At 33.3% G+C, this 20,000-nt stretch overlaps 3 protein-coding genes and 2 long non-coding RNA genes across 8 annotated transcripts in view; 1 reads left to right on the top strand and 4 right to left on the bottom strand.

Moving 5' to 3' along the window:
• Positions 1-6,625, bottom strand: part of abcf3 (ATP binding cassette subfamily F member 3) — a 21,660-nt gene extending 15,035 nt beyond the window's left edge. Inside the window, exons 1-5 of the mRNA XM_087240268.1 lie at positions 6,529-6,625; positions 4,918-5,059; positions 3,963-4,039; positions 2,918-2,973; positions 1,239-1,336 (exon numbers count right to left, since the gene is read on the bottom strand). Of these exons, the coding sequence (XP_087096394.1) occupies positions 1,239-1,336; positions 2,918-2,973; positions 3,963-4,039; positions 4,918-5,059; positions 6,529-6,604 (449 nt within the window). The 5' untranslated portion in view covers positions 6,605-6,625. The remainder of the gene's footprint in view (positions 1-1,238; positions 1,337-2,917; positions 2,974-3,962; positions 4,040-4,917; positions 5,060-6,528) is intronic.
• A 1,196-nt stretch (positions 6,626-7,821) lies between these two features.
• Positions 7,822-12,853, bottom strand: polr2d (RNA polymerase II subunit D). The gene is given in 4 exon segments (NM_001002317.2): positions 7,822-7,998; positions 8,367-8,462; positions 10,284-10,464; positions 12,675-12,853. Coding segments are annotated over 4 exon segments (438 nt in total). The 5' UTR covers positions 12,757-12,853; the 3' UTR covers positions 7,822-7,919.
• Positions 12,854-12,864: 11 nt separating this feature from the next.
• Positions 12,865-15,367, bottom strand: LOC147846175 (uncharacterized). Its single transcript, XR_015478087.1, has 3 exons — positions 15,263-15,367; positions 14,082-15,203; positions 12,865-13,600 (listed from the first exon to the last, which is right to left on the bottom strand). It is a non-coding gene; the product is annotated as an uncharacterized LOC147846175 (long non-coding RNA).
• A 250-nt stretch (positions 15,368-15,617) lies between these two features.
• LOC147846174 (uncharacterized) lies at positions 15,618-19,689 on the top strand. Its single transcript, XR_015478083.1, has 3 exons — positions 15,618-17,040; positions 17,126-17,228; positions 17,606-19,689. It is a non-coding gene; the product is annotated as an uncharacterized LOC147846174 (long non-coding RNA).
• The window catches only part of cacna1eb (calcium voltage-gated channel subunit alpha1 Eb), a 119,266-nt gene continuing 117,777 nt past the window's right edge, over positions 18,512-20,000 (bottom strand). For all 4 annotated transcript variants that reach the window (XM_087240213.1, XM_087240216.1, XM_087240215.1 and 1 more), the window contains one exon: positions 18,512-19,859. In XM_087240213.1, coding sequence (XP_087096339.1) covers positions 19,287-19,859 — 573 coding nt within the window. In that variant the 3' untranslated portion in view covers positions 18,512-19,286. The remainder of the gene's footprint in view (positions 19,860-20,000) is intronic.

Below are 20,000 nucleotides of genomic sequence, written 5' to 3'. Positions count from 1 at the left end.
CCAAACAAACAATAAATAAAATAAAACAACAATAACAATATAAATAATGAAAACAACAACATAAATAAATAAATAAAAACATGTAAATAAATAAATAAAAACAAAAAAACATCCAAACAAACAAAACAAATAACAACGTAATAAATAAATAAAAACATTCAGATAAATAAAATAAATAAATAACGTCACAAAAAATAAAAACCACTAAATAAATAAATGAACAAAACAACATCATAAATAGAAAAATCTAAATAAATAAATTAACAGCTAAAATAACTACATAAATGAAAACATTCAAATAAATAAATAAATAAAACAACGTCATAAATAAATAAAAACATTTAAATAAGTAAAATAAATAAATAACAACATTATAAATCAATAACAAATCCAAATAAATAAATAAATAAATAAACAAATAAAACAATCACATAAATTAAAACATCAAATAAATAAATAAATACATACATAAAAAAACAACGGATAACAGAAGAAATACATTAAATAAATGAATGAAAACATCCAAATGAATTTATAAAACAACAACAAAATAAACAAACCACAACATAAATAAAACAAGGACATAAATAAAAAATAAATAAATAAAACAAAATAAAACAACATCAAAATAAATACATTAACAACTAAATAAATAAAGGACATAAATAAATAAATAAATAATTAAATAAATAAATAAATAAAACAAAATAATTACATAAATAAACAACAAAATAAATAAAGGACATAAATAAATAAATAAATTAATAAAACAAAATAATTACATAAATAAACAACAAAATAAATAAAGGACATAAATAAATAAATAAATAAATAAATAAAACAAAATAATTACATAAATAAACAACAAAATAAATAAAGGACATAAATAAATAAATAAATAAATAAATAAATAAATAAATAAATAAAAACAAAATAAATACATAAATAAACAACAAAATAAAACAACTAAAATAAATAAATAAAACAACAACAACCACCACCAATAAATCAACAATGACATAAATAAATAAAACAACAAAATAAATAAATATAAAAAATGACAAAATGTAAACATTTATTTTTGCTTTATTTTTGTTTGTTTTACCAGAACTGGTTTATTGACAAAATGTGCATTAAAAAAAAAGTTATTCAATTCAGTCATTCAATTATGAAACGGTCACGTCCATGCTTAAATGAGGAGAAAAACAGCTCCATGTTAGCGTGGCTATTATACTCACAGCTGAGATGAAGACTTCTGAGAGTCTTTCTCATTCCTGCGCTCGTGTTTGGCTTTCAGTTTGGCTTCAGCTTTCTCCAGTTTCTTGGCATCCACCGTCTGAGATGAACAAGAGATTAATGCAGTTTAATACAGCAAACCAAACATCACAGTACAGGACTCACAGTTCACCTACTCATTTAAAAACACTTGTGTATGTTTGTATGCATGTATAAGCATCGGTATGTAAGCACATGTATAAACATGTAGACATGTCAGTGTAATTGTACATCCCTGTATGCAGTGATGTGTGTGTGTGTGTGTGTGTGTGTGTGTGTGTGTGTGTGTGTGTGTGTGTGTATATATATATATATATATATATATATATATATATATATATATATATATATATATATATATATATATATATATATATAAATAAATAAATGTAATAGATCTATATTTATAAGTACATTTATATGCTCCGCCCCCTTTTCTCTGTGCCTTCTCTCTATACACTCCATTTGCTGTTTTTATATTTGGTCAACATGTTTAAACGGGAGCTATTATGCAGAAATCCCTTTTATAAGGGGTTTGACATTCTCCCTTTCTATGATGTCATCAGAGGGGGAAAGCCCCGCCCACTAGTGACCATTTCTCCCTCATTAGTATAGTACGTGAGTCTTGTTTTTAATCTGCCGCTATGCTGACACACAAACATTCGTAGCTCCGCCCTCTTTTAAAAAGAGCAGTCTCATGTGCATTTAAAGCGACAGTCACCAAAACGCCACCATTTGAAATAAAGCCTAACACGAGCTGTTTCAGAGAGCTGGAAAATACTATCTGCGTATTATTTTGAGCTGAAACTTCACTACACACTCGAGAGACATCAGAGACTCATTTTATATGTTGTAGAAAGGGACATAATAGGTCACATTTACCATGTACGCTTAGAAATGTATTAATATTTACATGCACCTGACAAAATCACATACACACCACTATTATTAACCACACAGACATGCATTTATTATTATAATTTTTGTTTTATTGTTTCTTGTTGTTTTGTTTCACGTGAAACGTATTGAATATGACTATTATGTGATGCTGATAAAAAATAAATAGCAATAATCTATTTTAAAGGGGAGCTATTATGCAGAAATCAATGTATAAGGGATTTAAACCCAGTTGTGTGTCAGCAGTGTGAGAATATATTCAGCCTCTAATGGTAAACATGAATTAATTGTATTTGTTATAATCAGACTTGATCAAAACACTTTGATGGACATTCTCCCTTTCTATGATGTCATCAGATGGGGAAAGCCCCGCCCACTAGAGACCATTTCTCCCTCATTAGTATAGTACATTAGTGTTGTTTTCAATCTGCCGCTATGCTGACACACGGGCATTCGTAGCTCCGCCCTCTTTTAAAAAAAAATGACATCAGAGACTCATTTTATATGTTGTAGAAAGGGACATAATGGGTTACATTTACCATGTATGCTTAGAAATCTACAAATATTTACATGCACCTGACCAAATCACATACACACCACCATCAATAACCACAAAGACATGCATTTATTATTATAACTTTTGTTTTATTGTTTCTTGTTGTCCCGTTTCTCGTGAAACGTATTGAATATGACTGTATTATGTGATGCTGATAAAAAATAAATAGCAATAATGAGAAGATCTTACTGTGCCAGGATTCCTCTTCACCATCCAGATCCCATGAACATCATTAACAGATGAGGCTGAAAGAGGAGAAATATACGAGATGCTGAGGAATGAGTGAATACTTTTATCCGAGACATTCTTTTCTTAATCTGTAAACAATTGATTGTTTACTTTATTAACCCCTTAACTATGCTTAATTAGCATGGAAGCGCTGACGCTTTATCCTGTTTTACTGTTTTGCTGTAATTCACTCACATTTCTTGTATTGTTTGAGTTGCAGTGTTGTATAATTTGGCTTTACTGGTGTAAAGCACTTTGGTCAGCCTTGTTTGTGCTAAGGTGCTGTATAAATGAAGGTGGATTGATAGATTAACTGATAATCCAACTTTGAATGTGACAAATCACGTTTAATTCAAATTATTGCTATTCTTCAAAGCTTTGATGCATAATTTTAGCTTGGTCTCATTTTAGAGGAGACACTTTTCAGATTGTAGCTGAAGTAAAAAAAAATTAAAATAAATAAATAAATAAAACAAAATTGTGTTATTAATTTGAAAAATAATAAAATAAAGGTAAATTTTAAAATATTATATAAAATATGCAATTTATAAAACCTATTTTAAAAAAACATGCATTTGTTCATCCTACAACCTCTACTTAAAATATAACAATGAGTTAATAACAAATATCATTACTTTGCCATAAAGTGCATTCATCAGAAGTGGGTTATTGTGCATATAACTATAAAACTTGATATAAATGAAAGTTGAAGGGATAATTCACCCAAAATGAACATTTACTCATCATATACCCACCATCAAGCCTTTATGAGCCTTTTTTCAGTTGAACACAAAAGAAGATATTTCAAAGAATGTTGGAAACCTGCAACTATTAACTTCCATAGTACAAAAAACAAATACTATAGAAGTCAGGTTTCCATCATTCTTCAAAACATCTTCTTTTGTGCTCAGCAGAAACACTCAAGCAGGTTTAGAATTTGTAAGGGGTGAGTAAATGATCAGGTTTGGGTGTACTGTCTCTTTAAACGAAGCGAAGATCAGCTGACCTGCGTCTGCAGACACCTGAGACAGCTGCACTGGAGCCTCCAGGAGAACCTGCTGCTGACCAGAGTCACACTTAGTCCTGAAACAACACAAATAATCTGCTTTTATTATCTTTATAAACAGACTTTAAGGGGGCTGTTTACATTTGGTCATGTCATGCTTTTGTTCTCTAAATGCATACGTTTTTTAAAAGTACATATGTAAACTGCACTCCTCCCAAAATGCCAGACAAATGTACTCGTGAGCGTGCTATGGGCTAGAAATCAGATACAACACAGTGATTATTTATATTTGTATTGAGCAATTTGTATATCGGCAGTGAATTGAATCCTTAAAGCAGACCTAAGTATGCTATAAGATCTAAAATGCGTCTCTGATGTCCCTAGGGTGTGCTCAAAATAGCACACAAATAATGTTTCATAACTTGTTTTGGTGACTGTCACTTTAAATTTTAATGAGATTATGCTCTTTTTAGAAGAGGGCGGGGCTACAAATGTCTGTGCGTCAGCATAGTGGCAGATTGAAAACTAATGGACAGACGGCTGCTTCTCACTCAGGGCTGTTTATGCTAATGAGGGAGAGATGGTCACTAATGGGCGGGTCTTCCCCCTCTGATGATGCGTACAAAGGGAGAATGTCAATCAAGTCTGATTAGAACAAACACAATTAAGTCATGTTTACCATTAGAGGATGGAGATATTCACACACTGCTGACACACAACTGAGTTTAAACTCCTTATAAAAGTGATTTTTGCATAAAAGGTGCCCTTTAAATAAATAAATCAAGACAACAGGTGCAAATAAACAACTCCATCAGACGAAATTTAATATTAGAGAATTTCTCCTCTCCGAAACATTTAAACAGAACATAAAGCTGACAGATGCTGATATAAGCTTGTGTATTATATTTGTTGTGTGTTGATATTACTGCTGATGTACTGGATGACTGGCACGTACAGCTGGAGTGTGTTGAACATCTGGAAGCAGATGTTTCGAATGTCGTCTTCATTCTTGTCTCCGACCTCTTGCAGAAAGCCGCCGATGGCATCAAACACTTCCTCTGCATCCTCGAAATCTGAGCCGCCACTGTCCAACACACCTGCAGGATCACACACACAATTTAATTTAATTTTAATGTCATTTTAGTAAAAAAAATGTTATTAAATAAATGTTATGTTATTTTTTATTTTATTTCATTTTTATTCTAAATTAATTTTACTTTGCTTGAAGGATTTATAATTAAACTAAAATAAGTAAGTACTCCAGCACTTCCCGAAACCCCTCCAATCATAGAGCTGCCAGATCGGATTTCACTTTACCTTCTATATAAATCACAGCGGTTCACCACAGAGGTGTTTACTGCTGGTTATACTGTCAGTAGATAACAGCAAACGTATGACTTTTAATAAATAAATATGCCGCTGTTTCCCTTAATCACTCTAATTACTTTGATTTAACGTTACTTAGAATTACTTTTAACTCCTCTAATAACAATTTAATCACTTTGATGGATCCAACCCTACCTACATGCATGACAATAATGTATATAATATTTGATATTTGTTTATATATATATTATATTATAGTAATTATAATATTACTATTATTATTTTATTTTATATATATATTATATATATATATAAATAAATAATACATACATATACATACATACATATATATATATATATACATACATATACATACATACATATATATATATATACATATATATATATATATATACATATACATATATATATATATATACATATACATATATATATATATATATATACATACATACATATATATATATACATACATACATACATATATATATATATATATATATATTTATATACACATACATACATACATACATATATATATATTGTTTCTATTAGCATTTTTTGTACAGTGCACATACACATGCATGCAAAACATGTACAAAACGTATTTAAAAAAGGTATAGTTTTATGGTATATGTTTTTACTTTGACTATACAGAAATTTAAACGTAAAACGACAAACAACAAAATACCCATTGTCTCGCTGATATTCAATGGCTTAAGCAAATCAATAAATAAAATAGAAAATATTTTACAGTAATTCCTTGACCCTTGGGAAACCTTCATTAATCACGTGATTTACTACGTAACACAGACGGTTGTCTTATTACTCAGTAAAATGCCTTAATATTACAGTATGTCATAGTTAGTATGTTTAAATATATTATATGAGATTAATGAGAGCACAATAAATCATTCGTCTGCCTGGAAACACGAGACTAGCGTCACTGACTGTCAAACTTCCCGTCAGCCGTCTTATTTCACAAATATTATCGTGTGGTTATCTTATCATTTCACTGAATTAATAACTCAAAACTCCACTAAATGTTTTAAACTCACTTTAAGGCGTCAGTTTAATCTGACACTGTCTCTTAGCACGATCTCCTCATCAGCACTATTTTATACAATGAATGAACTCCTGTCGTTAACGCGGGAGCTGAGACCAACCGGGCATAAGACATATTAGAAATGTATGGTAATGTCATGAATATGTACAGTACCGGTGATATATTCGAAGAGTTCAGAGTCGATCTGTGGAAACTCGTTCTTCAGAATCTCCACATACGCCGCCATCATACACACACCGGGCCGGACTCTGTGCGCATGCGCAGCGGCGCGGCAATAACACGTGGACGAGCGCCGCATGAACGAAAAGCGGAGCATAAAGTCAGGTAATACTCGTGTATTCCTGCAGAGAGCGCTCTCTGAATGATGATTGACTTTTGGAAGACGCTATGCGCTAGATGGTTTATCCGTCAAACTGTACTTCCATCTCCAATCTCATGTAAGTAATTACCGTGTGCGGATTTATCAGAATTCACTGTAAATGAGATTGGTTCATCCTGACAAGCGCTGAGAAATGTAACATGTATCACATGTTAACGAATGTAAAGTAAGGATGGGATACAGCTGAGGATACTCAAATCAAGAAAGCACTGTGCATCTATTCTTAATAATTTCACAGTACTGTGAGAATAAGTGTAGATGTTAATAAAAATACAATTTCATGGGTAATTTAATAAATAATTATCGCTATAATTACTGTTTAATTACATTACTGCGAGGGTTAGGGGAAGGTTAGACGTGAAAGAAATACAATTTATGGGGTAATTTAACAAATAATTATCGTTTAATTACTGTTATAAAACAGTAACGTTAATAAATTACAATTAATTGGTCATTTATTAAATATAATTATCGTTGACTTTCGTACGCAGCTGTATCCCTTCTAGCAACAACGACGATATGTTCGACGCATATACTGTAAAATATAGGTTTGACGTAAATTTAGTTTGGAAAATATTATATATTCAGAAAAACACATGTAATTTTTCACATTTTAGCCTTAAATAACATGTATATGAGCAATTGTTTTCATAAAACATTCATATTTTCAGACCATTCTGTAATGTCAACTTTACAACATACTTATGAAAATACTCGTCACACAGCAAACTTCAGACATAATCAACCAACTAATGGAATTTAAAATGTTTTAAATAACTATAAATGTAGTTTCTAATATAAAACGATACTATAACATGTAAAACGGCATCATGAATGGAACATTCAAACATGTAAACACCATCATATTATTGTCTTATTCAGATTAAGGCAAATGATGTCCATGTAAACGTAGTCAGTGTGATTCTCATTTGATCATGAGTCGTCATCTTGAACATGTTCAAAATATTGCTTTTCCCATGATTCAGATGCTGCATTATTGCTGCGTTTATTAAACCTCTGCAGATGTCTATTAATGGGCTACATAAAAAAGGAAACACACGAATGTATTTTTTAATAAAAACACACTTTAATGTTCAAAATAAGAGCACATTAAACAACTACAGGACACAGAAACACATAGAAAAGAACAGCGAGAGATGGAGGCTCAGTACTGGAAGCTGCGTTTGGTCTGAATGTCATCCAGGATTTGCTGTAACTCCTCATCCTCGAACCGCCCTTCCAAACTACACAAAAGCAATAAATACAGAATAAAAATAGGGAAAAATACAACAATAACACAATGCACATTCAGCCAAACGTCCTTAATGACTTCTTCTGATGGCCCAGCAATATTTATTTGCTCTGCTAACTCCTGTTACAGCATCTTATTATCACATGTAGCTTCTCTGAGTGCTTCTGAAGAACATTTTTAAACATAACAGCTTTAAGCCTTGTGTATTGTTCAAATTGACTCCCCTTTAGTTATGCTGGGGGCTGTTTTTGCCCCATTGACTTACATTATAATCATAATTATTGATTCTAGAGCCTTGGCAGCATATGATCATGCAATAATGATTGTTGGGAAGAGGAACTATTTGTATTTTCTACTGACCTGGGAATGAGGGCTTTGGCTTCCTCGGCTGCTTCAGGACACAGATTGGCTAAACTGGCCAACTCGAACTTGTGGAGTTTCTTCTGCAGCAGCAAACTGAAAAATAAAACATTAGGATAAACATCAGGGGCACAGGTTACATTAGGGTTTCATTAGTTACTGTATAACATGAAGAAACATTGAGCAATACATGTACAGCATTTATTAATCATAGTTCAACAGTCATTAATGCAATGCTTGATGACATTAGTTAATGCCAACAGCCATATCACCCTGCAGTCCAAGACTGGTTACTCACTGAAGCTAAGCAGGGCTGATTCAGGTCAGTATCTTGCTGTTGGAAGTGGTTTTAGTAAGGCCAGCAGGGGGTGCTCAACCTGTGGTTTGTGTGAGTCCTAATGCCCTAGTACATTTCAACGGTGCTCTATTGGATTGAGGGCTGGTGACTGGGGAGGCCATTTGAGTACAGTGAACTCATTGTCATGTTCAAGAAAATAGTCTGAGATGATTGAGCTTTATGACATGCTGCGTTATCCTGCTGGAAGTAGCCATCAGAAGATGGAGACACTGTGCTCATAAAGGGATGGACATGGTCAGCAGCAATACTCAGGTAGACTGTGGCGTTGACACGATGCTCAATTGGTGCTAATGGACCCAAAGTGTGCCAAGAAATCTCCCCCCACAACTTGAACGAATGAACAAACAAATGAACGGATAGAATGAATGATAGACTAAACGATAAAACGAGCGATTGAATAAACAAACGACCGGAAATGAACAAAACGAACAAACAAATGAACAAACGATTGAACGAACAAACTATAGAACAAGCTAACAAAAACGAACTAACAAACAATTAAATGAACATTTGAACAAGCAAATGAATGAATGAATGAACAAACGAAGGAACAAAAGAATGATTGAGCGAACGATTGATTGAACAATTGGGCGAACATTTAAATAAACGATTGAACAAACAAACAAACAATTGAACGAACGATTGAACATATGAACAAACAAACAAACGAAAGATTGAACAAATGAACAAACAAATGAACGACAGAATAAACAATTGAACGAAAATGAACAAACAAACAATTGAACGAGCATTTGAATGAACAAACGAAAATAAACGAATGAATGAATGAACAAATGAACGAACAAAAAAAAGGATTGAACGAAAGAATGAACGATTGAACGAACAAACAAAAACGAATGAACAAACAATTGAACAAGCAAATGAAGGAACAATAGAATGTGATTTGAATGATGCGAGAGGCGATCTCTCTGTGATAGTTACAAATTTAGGATTAATCTAGAAGTTAAAAAATATATGTATATTAATCCGCGGATACATGACTTCCGAACCGTGGATTGTGATTTGTACAAATCATGGATCAAATGTGACCCATTACACCCCTAACTCTGACTGTGTTCGTCTGAAAGAAAAAATTTGGGAATTTTGGGGTAAATGTGAATTATTAGGTTGCTTAAAATATTTCCCTTTCTCCTTAAAGTCCACAAGAACCAAAGTTGCAGAGACTTTTATTTCAGTATGTTGACGTACCTCCAACTTAAACTGAATATTGAGTAGGGGGAGGGGCTTCTTTGCACCACATTCTCTCAATGCAAATGATCAGTAAGAGGGGCGTGGCTAAGAATACTGTGGCTTTGATTGAACCCAAACATTTATTTTTCACTGGATTATAAAGCTTTAAAACGGATTAATAATAGGGTTAGAAAAATAATCATATTCCAAACCAAAAACAAGACTATTTCGCTTGTTAATGGAAAAACTGCCTTAATTTTGACTCGTTATTTCTGAAAACAAAACAATATATTTTTGCTTGAGAAAATGCTTCTTGATTTAGGAATTTGTAGATATTTAGACTAGAAACAAGACAAAACTTTGCTGACCTGCGCACACTAGCAATGGTCTCCCGGTTCTTGAAGCGGCTGAATCTGGCTGTGTAGTTGAGGGTCTTCATGAAGACCTCGGACAGCTCCTGCTCGTCCTCCGCGCTCTCGTTCTGCTGCTTTCGGTGCTCCAGCAACATGTGCACTTCCGAGTTCAGCAGCGTCTCTGCGTTCTCAAACTCTGAACACATTAAACATGGGTCAAACAATAATTATTAAAGCACAGAAACACACTCAAACTCACATCTGAAAATCAAAAAATGATGGGCAGTAATAGTCACAGTGCCTTTTGTCAATAATGACACATATGAAACATGCCTCAGTAACATATTTGAGGTTGTCAAAACTGTACTTTAGTGGATTTGTGAAAACAAACACTGCAAAAAAAAAAGTGGTCCCGGGTACATATTTCTTGGTTCTCAGAGATTGTAGCCCTGGGCACATATCTCCAATGAGCGTGTTTAAAAAGATACAGTTGAGATCAGAATTATTAGCCCTCCTCTTAAATTATAATTATTTTTATTTGTTCCCCAAGTTTTAATAACATTTCTATTATTCTTGCGTTGATGGCAGTACATAATATATTACCAGATATTTTTCAAGATAATAGTATTCAATGTTAATCTCTGACAATAATATATCTTAGAAACACGCACAATCTCCCAGCTGGAAAACAATATATATATATATGCATAATTGTGTATATAAAAACAAAATCAAACATGGAGAGTCTCAAAAACCCTTTTGTATAAGGAACTACTTTCGTCCGCGTTGGATTCAAATCATAAGCTGACAGTTAAACAGCTGAGCAAGCATCTTTTACACTTTAGATCTGTAGTGTCTGCTTTCTGCTGGCTATATGTGGGCGGAGTAATACACAAAGGGTAAAGAGGCTGTACGGGTGCTGATATTACTTGAATATTTCACGGCTATCAGCCAATCAGATTCAAGAACCAGACAGAACTGTTGTATATATATATATATATATATATATATATATATATATATATATATATATATATATATATATATATATATATATATATATATATATATATGGCTGATTCCAGCGTTATGGATGTGACATTTGCAGTAAAAATTGAAAACATAAATTCGCAGTGAAAGTATACGTTAACATTATATTGAATCATCTGTTTATATTTTCCAAAACAACTACCAACAGAGTTATGGGATCAAAAAAATTCAATCTGTGAACATTTTTATACTTTAAATGAGGAAAATAAACAAGCGTTATGGATGTGACAAAAAAAGTCTACGAGTTTACAGTATACAACATATTTCGTAGAAATTCTGTGAATTAAACTGCACAACCCAAAATAAATAATGCTCAACAAAAGGATAAGAGTTGGCTCTTTATAGAACAAAACTGATTGATTTTATTTTATTTTGACATTTTTGCATTTTTGAGGGAAAAGCTTTGTTATGGATGTGACACTTTTTCGTTATGGATGTGACGGATGTGAAATTGCCATTTGTGTGACTTTGGTAAATCAAATATAATAGTTTGAAAACATTGACAGACACATTTTTAAGTATTTTTAAAGTACTGTAAAACACTTGCCTGCGCAAAAAATGTAGAAACGGTTTCGCTATTTTGGTGAAAACATTTTTCTTTTCATGGCAAGGTTGACATTTTCATGGAATTGCTAATATATATATATATATATATATATATATATATATATATATATATATATATATATATATATATATATATATGGAACTATGATCATATATCACTGTAATTTTAACTCGGAGATGAAATGAGGAGTGTATGATGTACTGTACATAAATCAAACATAATAACATGTAACAATGAGGTAAAGTTGGTTTTATATTCACACATTCGGACTTCGGTATTTAATAAAATGCCAAATCAGAAATTAAAAAGGCTACTGCAGATTAATTTTTATGTTGCACTATTATGAGCACGGTATCTATATTGTTTTATATATATATATATATATATATATATATATATATATATATATATATATATATAAATATATATATATATATATATATAAATATATATATATATATATATATATAAATATATATATATATATATATATATATATATATATATATATATATATATATATATATATATATATATATATATATATATATATATATATATATAAAGTCAACTTTACATCAATAGAACTTCTGTGATGGTTTCTATTGTGTTATTTTTGTAATGCTGACAGTTTTGCCAACAAAACACAACGAACTATGATCATATATCACTGTAATTTTAATTCGGAGAAGGAATTATGGGTGTACGATATACACCGAATCAAACAGAATCATGTGTGTAGCATAACGGCGCGTGTTGTTTGTTTGTAATGTGAATAAACCCCTCACCTTTAGGAAACATGAGCTGGGACGCGTCCTCCTCCACATCTCCCACTTGCGTTGCTCCTGCCGCCGCCATCACAAGATTCATATAATCAAACTACAGACTGTAAATACACGGTTTATTCGCTTCATACAGCCGCATAACTCCAGTGCGCGCAGTCTGAACGAAAACACATTCTACTTCCGGTGCTGGTCTACTACAGTGGAGAAGCATGAGAGGATTCACACACAGCGCCATCTTGTGTACTACATTTCATTCATTCATTCGTTTTCCATTCGGCTTAATCCCTTTATTTATCAGGGGTCGTCACAGCGGAATGAACCGCCAACTTATCCAGCATATGTTTTACGCAGCGGATGCCCTTACAACTGCAAATCATTACTGGGAAACACCCATTCACACACATACGGCCAGTTTAGTTCATCAGTTCTTCTATAGCCCATGTGTTTGCACCTCCGGAGCACCTGGAGGAAACACACGCCAAACTCCGCACAGAAATGTCAACTGACCCAGCCGAGGCTCGAACAGCGATCTTCTTGCTGTGAGGGGACAGCGCCACCCACTGGAAGGTAAGTATAAACAAAATACAAATATACAAAATGTTCATAGTTAAATAAACACATTATAGTTCACATATTTGTAACGTTCGCAGGGCTTTCTTGTTTAGAGTCTCTAAAACTTACAAGCACATCACACATATCCCTACTGAAAAAAACCCAGCTTAAACCAGCTTAAGTTTTGGCCACTTCCAGGCTGGTTTCCAGCCATTTCCAACCTGGTGTTAGCTGGTCAGGCTAGAAAATGACCAGTTAAATCCAGCTTGACCAGCCTGGTTTAAGCTTGGCATAGCTGGTTTTGGCTGGGCTCCCAGCCTGGCTTGACCAGACAAGCTGGTTTTGGCTTAACCCAGGTTACTGGCAAATTAAAGGTCCTTTAGCACAGGGGTTCCCAAACTTTTTAGCTTGCGACCCCCAAAATAACAATGCTAGTGACTCGCGACCCCCAATATTCTCTGAGGTGGTTATATATACAGAAACCTTGCATGCAATAGCGCACACACTCCAATAGACCCAAGTTTATTCTTAGTTTATTTTTTTAAAATGTAAATCAGAGCTGTAAATGTGCCAGAAAGTTTAACCTGATGTTATAAAATCAATCTGCTGCATCTGACGCCAGTTGGTGTGTCTTTAAAATTATGTAATTACCCCAGGGGTCGCAATCCAATAGAACTAGTAACTATAAGCTACTGTAGTAACTATATAGTATATATTAACTATAAACAACAATTTTTCTCTTCAGTAGTTTATTGATAAAATATGGTAATTTTTATGGTTTAATATAAATAAATAGATTTTTGGAAATCACCAGGTGACCCCCCTTCATTGTCCCCCGACCCCCACTTTGAGAACCACTGCTTTAGCATACTTCAGCATATATCGGCCGTCAGCTACTAACAGCGCCCCCACTGCTGGAATCAGCTTCCAGAAATGATCAGATGTGCTCCAACATTAGGCACATTCACATCAAGACTGAACACACGTCTGTTTAGCTGTGCCTTTACTGAATGAGCACTGTGCTACGTCCGACAGATCACACTATGTCTTTCTTTTTCATTTTTTTATAACCTGTTTTTAACACATTTTAATCGGTTTTTATCTGCTTTAATCATTTCTTATTCTTTTAATCATTGTTATGTTCTTGTCTCTTTTGTTCTTGTCTCAATTTCCGCTGTGTATGAAATGAGCTATATGAATAAACCTGCCTTGTTTTGGAAACATGTAATATCTTTGTAGAAAACTCAAACAGACAGAAACAGCAGAAACTAAAACAGGGTAAAAAGACAGTATTTTATTTGTTTCAACAAAAAGTCAGCAGGATGCGTATCCATTCAAATTCAGTAACAAATATCTAAACTGGAAATACCCCGAAATATTAAATATTACATATTTTCAGAGAAGAAATGTAGTTTTTAAAAACATTTCCTGAATTAACCGTGACATCAGATTTGATCATGACACCTTTCCTGTTTCTCAGAATTTACATTCGCAAACCCCTTATCAAGACGTTCAGTTCAAAATATCGCCTCGGCTGTAAAAATTATTTTCCCCCTATTATGGAAATGAATCAATTTTATTTAGACAAATAAAGTACTTAAATTGTTTTATGGAATCAAGTTTTATTCCGTTAAAATTGGCCTATTTAATATTCAGAATTGAGTTAAAACATCAAACAAAGTATTTCCAAAATGAGCAGATTTCATTCATGTGGCGCAGAGACGAAGTACAAACAAATGGACAATTAGTAGAACAAACAAACAAACATATGGTTGACGAAACCTGCAAAAACAATGAATCAATCCACAGATTCCTCCATAAATAAAATATTACATAAATAAATACACAACTAAATAAATATACGCAAATAAATAAATAAATAAAAATCCTGCATAAATAAAACAATAAATAAATAAATACACAAATAAATAATTATGCGCAAATAAATAAATATACAAATAAATAAAAATCCACAAATTCCTGCATAAATAAAACAAATAAATACACATATGCAAATAAATAAATAAATAAAAATCCACAAATTCCTGCATAAATAAAACAAATAAATACACAAACGCAAATAAATAAATCAATAAATAAATAAAAATCCACAAATTCCTGCATAAATAAAACAAATAAATACAGAAATAAATAAAAATCCACAATGTCCTGCATAAATGAATAAATATGTAAATAAAAAATAAATATACGCCAAAAAATAAATAAATATACAAATAAATAAATAAAAATCCACAAATTCCTGCATAAACAAAACAATAAATAAATAAATATGCAAATAATTTAACATACATCTACAGAAAATCCTGTAAAAATAAATATATAAATAATTAATAGGGCTTTTCTTTCTTTCTTTATTCATTTATTTATTGTTTTAGCATGTTTCGTCCTCCATACAAACAAACAAAAATGACTATTAAAAGCAGTGCTGGGCAAAATGAATTGATCGCATCCACAATAAACGTTCGCTTTGACATAATATATATGGGTGTACTGGGTATATTGATTATGTGTATATAAATACACACGTATGCTTATATTTAAGAACATGTTTATTTAAGATGAAGATAAAATACATATCTGAACATACATATACAGCAAGAGAAATGGTGCTGTAAATGTAAACAGTATTGCTGCTGTAATTGATTTACAGTAGGTTACTAGCAAACTGCTGCCAGTACGTTACTGTAGATTCTACATGAAATGCTTAACAGTGTATATGTATTATATATACATGATTAATCATTGCCCAGCACTACTTAAAAGGTAAGAAACTAACATCGGTGAAAGGATGAAGCATTTTAAACCAGCATTTGCATTTGTCAAACTCATGGGTTGTTTTTCAGCTTGCTATATCTGGTGAGAAATTACAGCATATAAACGATAAGTCTTTTATTCCTCAATGGAGTCTTTTCACAAGATGTGTTTAAAGCTCATCAGCAGCTCAAATCCTTGAAAGTTTTTAATAGTTTGATTTTTTTTTAAACTTATGGACATTTATCTGTATTTATGTATGTATTATACACTGTAAAAAATCACTGTAAAATTTACAAGTGCACTGTAGTTTTACTGCAGTTTTACAGCACAGTCGTGATTGTAAATTTACAGTGCACTTGGAAAAATGACCAGTAATACTGTAAAATTTACAAGCGCACTGTAGTTTTAATGTAGTTTTACTGTAGTTTTACAGCACAGTTGTAAATGTACAGTATATTTGTAAAAAATGCCAGTAATACAGTCAAATTTACACACGCACTGTAGTTGCACTGTAGTTTTACTGCAGTTTTACAGCACAGCTGTAATTGTTAATTTACAAGCGCGCTGTAGTTTTATTGTAGTTTTACTGTAGTTTGACAGCAATTTTAATTGTTGGTTTACAGTGCAGTTGCAAAAATGACCAGTGATACTGTAACATTTACAAGCACACTGTAGTTTTACAGTACAGTTGTAATTGCTAATTCACAGTGTGCTCATAAAATTGGCAGTAATACTATATAATTTACAAGTGCACTGTGTTTTTACTGTAGATTTATTGTAATTATACAGCACAGTATTAATTGTTAATTTACAGTGCAGTTGCAAAAATTACCAGTGATACTCTAACATGTACAAGCGTACTGTAGTTTTACAGCACAGTTGTAATTGTTAATTTACAGTGTGCTTGTAAAAATGGGCAGTAATACTGTAATATTAACAAGCGCACTGTAGTTTTACAGCACAAATTACAGTGTTAATTGTTAATTTACAGTGCATTTGTAAAAACTGGCAGTGATACTGTAACATTTACAAGCGCACTGTAGTATTACAGCAGTTTTAATAGTTAATTTACAGTGCGCTTGTAAAAAATGACCAGTAATACTGTAAAATTTACAAGCGCACTGTAGTTTTACTGTAGTTCGAAAGAAGTTTTAATTGTTAATTTACAGTGTGCTTGGAAAAATTGCCAGTAATACTGCAATTTTACAAGCGCATTGTAGTTTTACAGCAGTTTTGATTGTTAATTTATAATTAAAATTTACAAGCGCACTGTAGTTACACTATAGTTTTACTTAAGTTTTACAGCACAGTTGTAATTGTTAATTTGCAGTGTGTTTTTAAAAATGACCAGTAATACTGTAAAATATACAAGCGCACGGTAGTTTTATTGTAGTTTTACTGTAGCTTTACAGCACAGTTGTAATTGTAAATATACAGTGTATTTGTAAAAAATGCCAGTAATACAGTAAAATTCACACACGCACTGTAGTTGCACTGTAGTTTTACTGCAGTTTTACAGCACAGCTGTAATTGTTAATTCACAGTGTGCTTGTAAAAATTGCCAGTAATACTTTAACATTTACAAGCACGCTGTAGCTTGACAGCAGTTTTAATTGTTAATTTACAGTGCAGTTGCAAAATCACCAGTGATACTGTAATATTTACAAGTGTACTGTAGTTTTACAGCACAGTTGCATTTGTTAATTTACAGTGCATTTGTAAAAACTGGCAGTGATACTGTAACATTTACAAGCGCACAGTAGTTTTACAGCAGTTTTAATCGTTAATTTACAGTGTGCTTGTAAAAAAATGACCAGTAATACTGTAAAATTTACAAGCGCACTGTAGTTACACTAGTTTTCCTGCACATTTGTAATTGCTAATTTACAGTGCGTTTGTAAAATTGCCTGTAATACTGTAAAATTTACAAGCGCACTGTAGTTTACACTATAGTTTTACTTAAGTTTTACAGCACAGTTGTAATTGTTAATTTGCAGTGTGTTTTTAAAAATGGAAAGTAATACTGTAAAATGTACAAGCGCACTGTAGTTTTATTGTAGTTTTAAAGCACAGTTGTAATTGTAAATATACAGTGCGCTTGTAAAAATTGCCAGTAATACTGTAAAATGTACACGCGCACTGTAGTTGCAAGGTAGTTTTACTGTAGCTTTACAGCACAGTTGTAAGTGTTTATTTTACAGTGCGCTTGTAAAAAATGCCAGTAATACTGTAAAATTTACAAGTGCACCGTAGTTTTACAGCACATTATTGTTGATTTCAATGAACGTGTAAATTCACCAAAATTGGCAGTAAATCTGTAAATTTGACAGCAGTTTCGAAAAGTGTATCATCTTTGCATCTAATTACAAAAAAAACGAATTACCGTTTAAATATGCGAGGCATTAAAAAAGCATCGTCTGTGGAGGTGGGACACTAAATTTATCATTATTCTCTCTCCTGCCTACCATTATCTATTTATTTTCCGTTTTGTGACAGTCAACCCCATCACACTGTTTTTCTTTCCTCATTTCAGCAAATAGGATTGTAGAAAATGATTTGTTGTCATTCACCGCGCTCCAAGTTTACCAACTATCACGACCCCTGAGAACCCTGGAAATGTGAAAAGGCTCCATTGAACATGTAATTGGTCTGTCTATGAAACAGCTCTTGCTTGAATACTGGAGACTGGCGTCCTCTTCAGTGTCCTCCAAATGTTTCTGTCCTGTTGCGTCTTTAGTCAAATCCAAGATCCCAGATCTGCTCTTGACATTGGTGGGGGCTTACGAATCGCCCCGATTGGCATCATAATAATAGCTTTACATGTAGCTGTTTATTCTGCTGTTAGTTTTCAGACCATATTATTCACAGACTATATCAGCCTGCTGTAACATTAGACTGTGCGCCAAAGCGGGAATTAAAAAAAAAACACTAGCATTAACATGACCATTATCATGATGGACTCTTCCTGTAGCGATCTTGAGTTTATGTGACTCTTTTCCTTGAAAAAAGCTCCTCATGTCCATCTTCCATGTTTTGCTTTGCCATGCGTGTGTCGCACAGCTTATTCTTGCACAGGAAAACTCCCCCGCTGATTACATCTGAATGAAACATGACAGCAAGGAAAGGCACAGCCAATCACAATGTTCATATGTGTTTCGGGGGCGGTACAACTTGAGACTGTGATGTAACCCCTTCTGTATGTCCAGGCCTGTTTTTTGTAAGTGAATTAAATTATTGATGGGGACATTTCAACTGGTGTCCATGCTAATTCTACACCCCTGACCAAATCTAGTATTTGTCGTCCTCTACATCGCTCAGAGTTTCGCCCCCAGCAAGAGAAACACTCTGCGCCAACCTCTTCCGGAAGTGTCCATTGGGCACCTGCCAGCCTATTCGTGATCTAGTGCGCATTGAGGCGCTGACCGTATTTGCGCGGCCTAAGCTGGTGGCCACCGCCGCCTCAAAAGTGAGAGTTTCCATTGCTGTGGCAGAATCCGGGCTGTGCTCTTCCTCTTGGAGAGCGAGGAATGATTCAGATGGATAACGGCGGACGGACGAACCCAAAAATTCATCCACTTCGAAATGGGATTTTTCTTGTTGTCTCGCTCTCGCATCCTGGTCTTCAGCGCTGTCGTCCCATAAAGCAGTACTGCAGCAGCCTAACATCTGCTGAACCGCTGGATCATCCTCCTCATCCTCCTCATCATTATTAGTGGGCTGCGATGAAGACTGCGTGTGGGACACTAGAGGCGAGTAGGAGATGTGAGGCCGAGAGCAGGTGGAGGTTTGGGATAATCTGCGTTTTCCACTCGGGGTGCTGGACTCTGAGGTGGAGGGAACGGGGCTTTCGGAGCTGTTTCCCTGAAGAGAGATCAGATATTAGTATATAAATATGCGTGTACAACCCCAAATCAGAACATACAGTTGGGACAGTTTGGAAAACACAAATAAAAAAAGAATAAAGTGATTTCTAAATGTACTTTGACCTGTATTTCATTACAG

This window comes from Danio rerio, chromosome 2, assembly GCF_052040795.2.
Source record: "Danio rerio strain M-AB ecotype USA chromosome 2, GRCz13ab, whole genome shotgun sequence".
NCBI classification, from domain to species: Eukaryota; Metazoa; Chordata; class Actinopteri; order Cypriniformes; family Danionidae; genus Danio; species Danio rerio.
The sequence above is the reverse complement of the archived record's forward strand: the minus strand, read 5'-3'. Positions and strand labels throughout refer to the sequence as shown.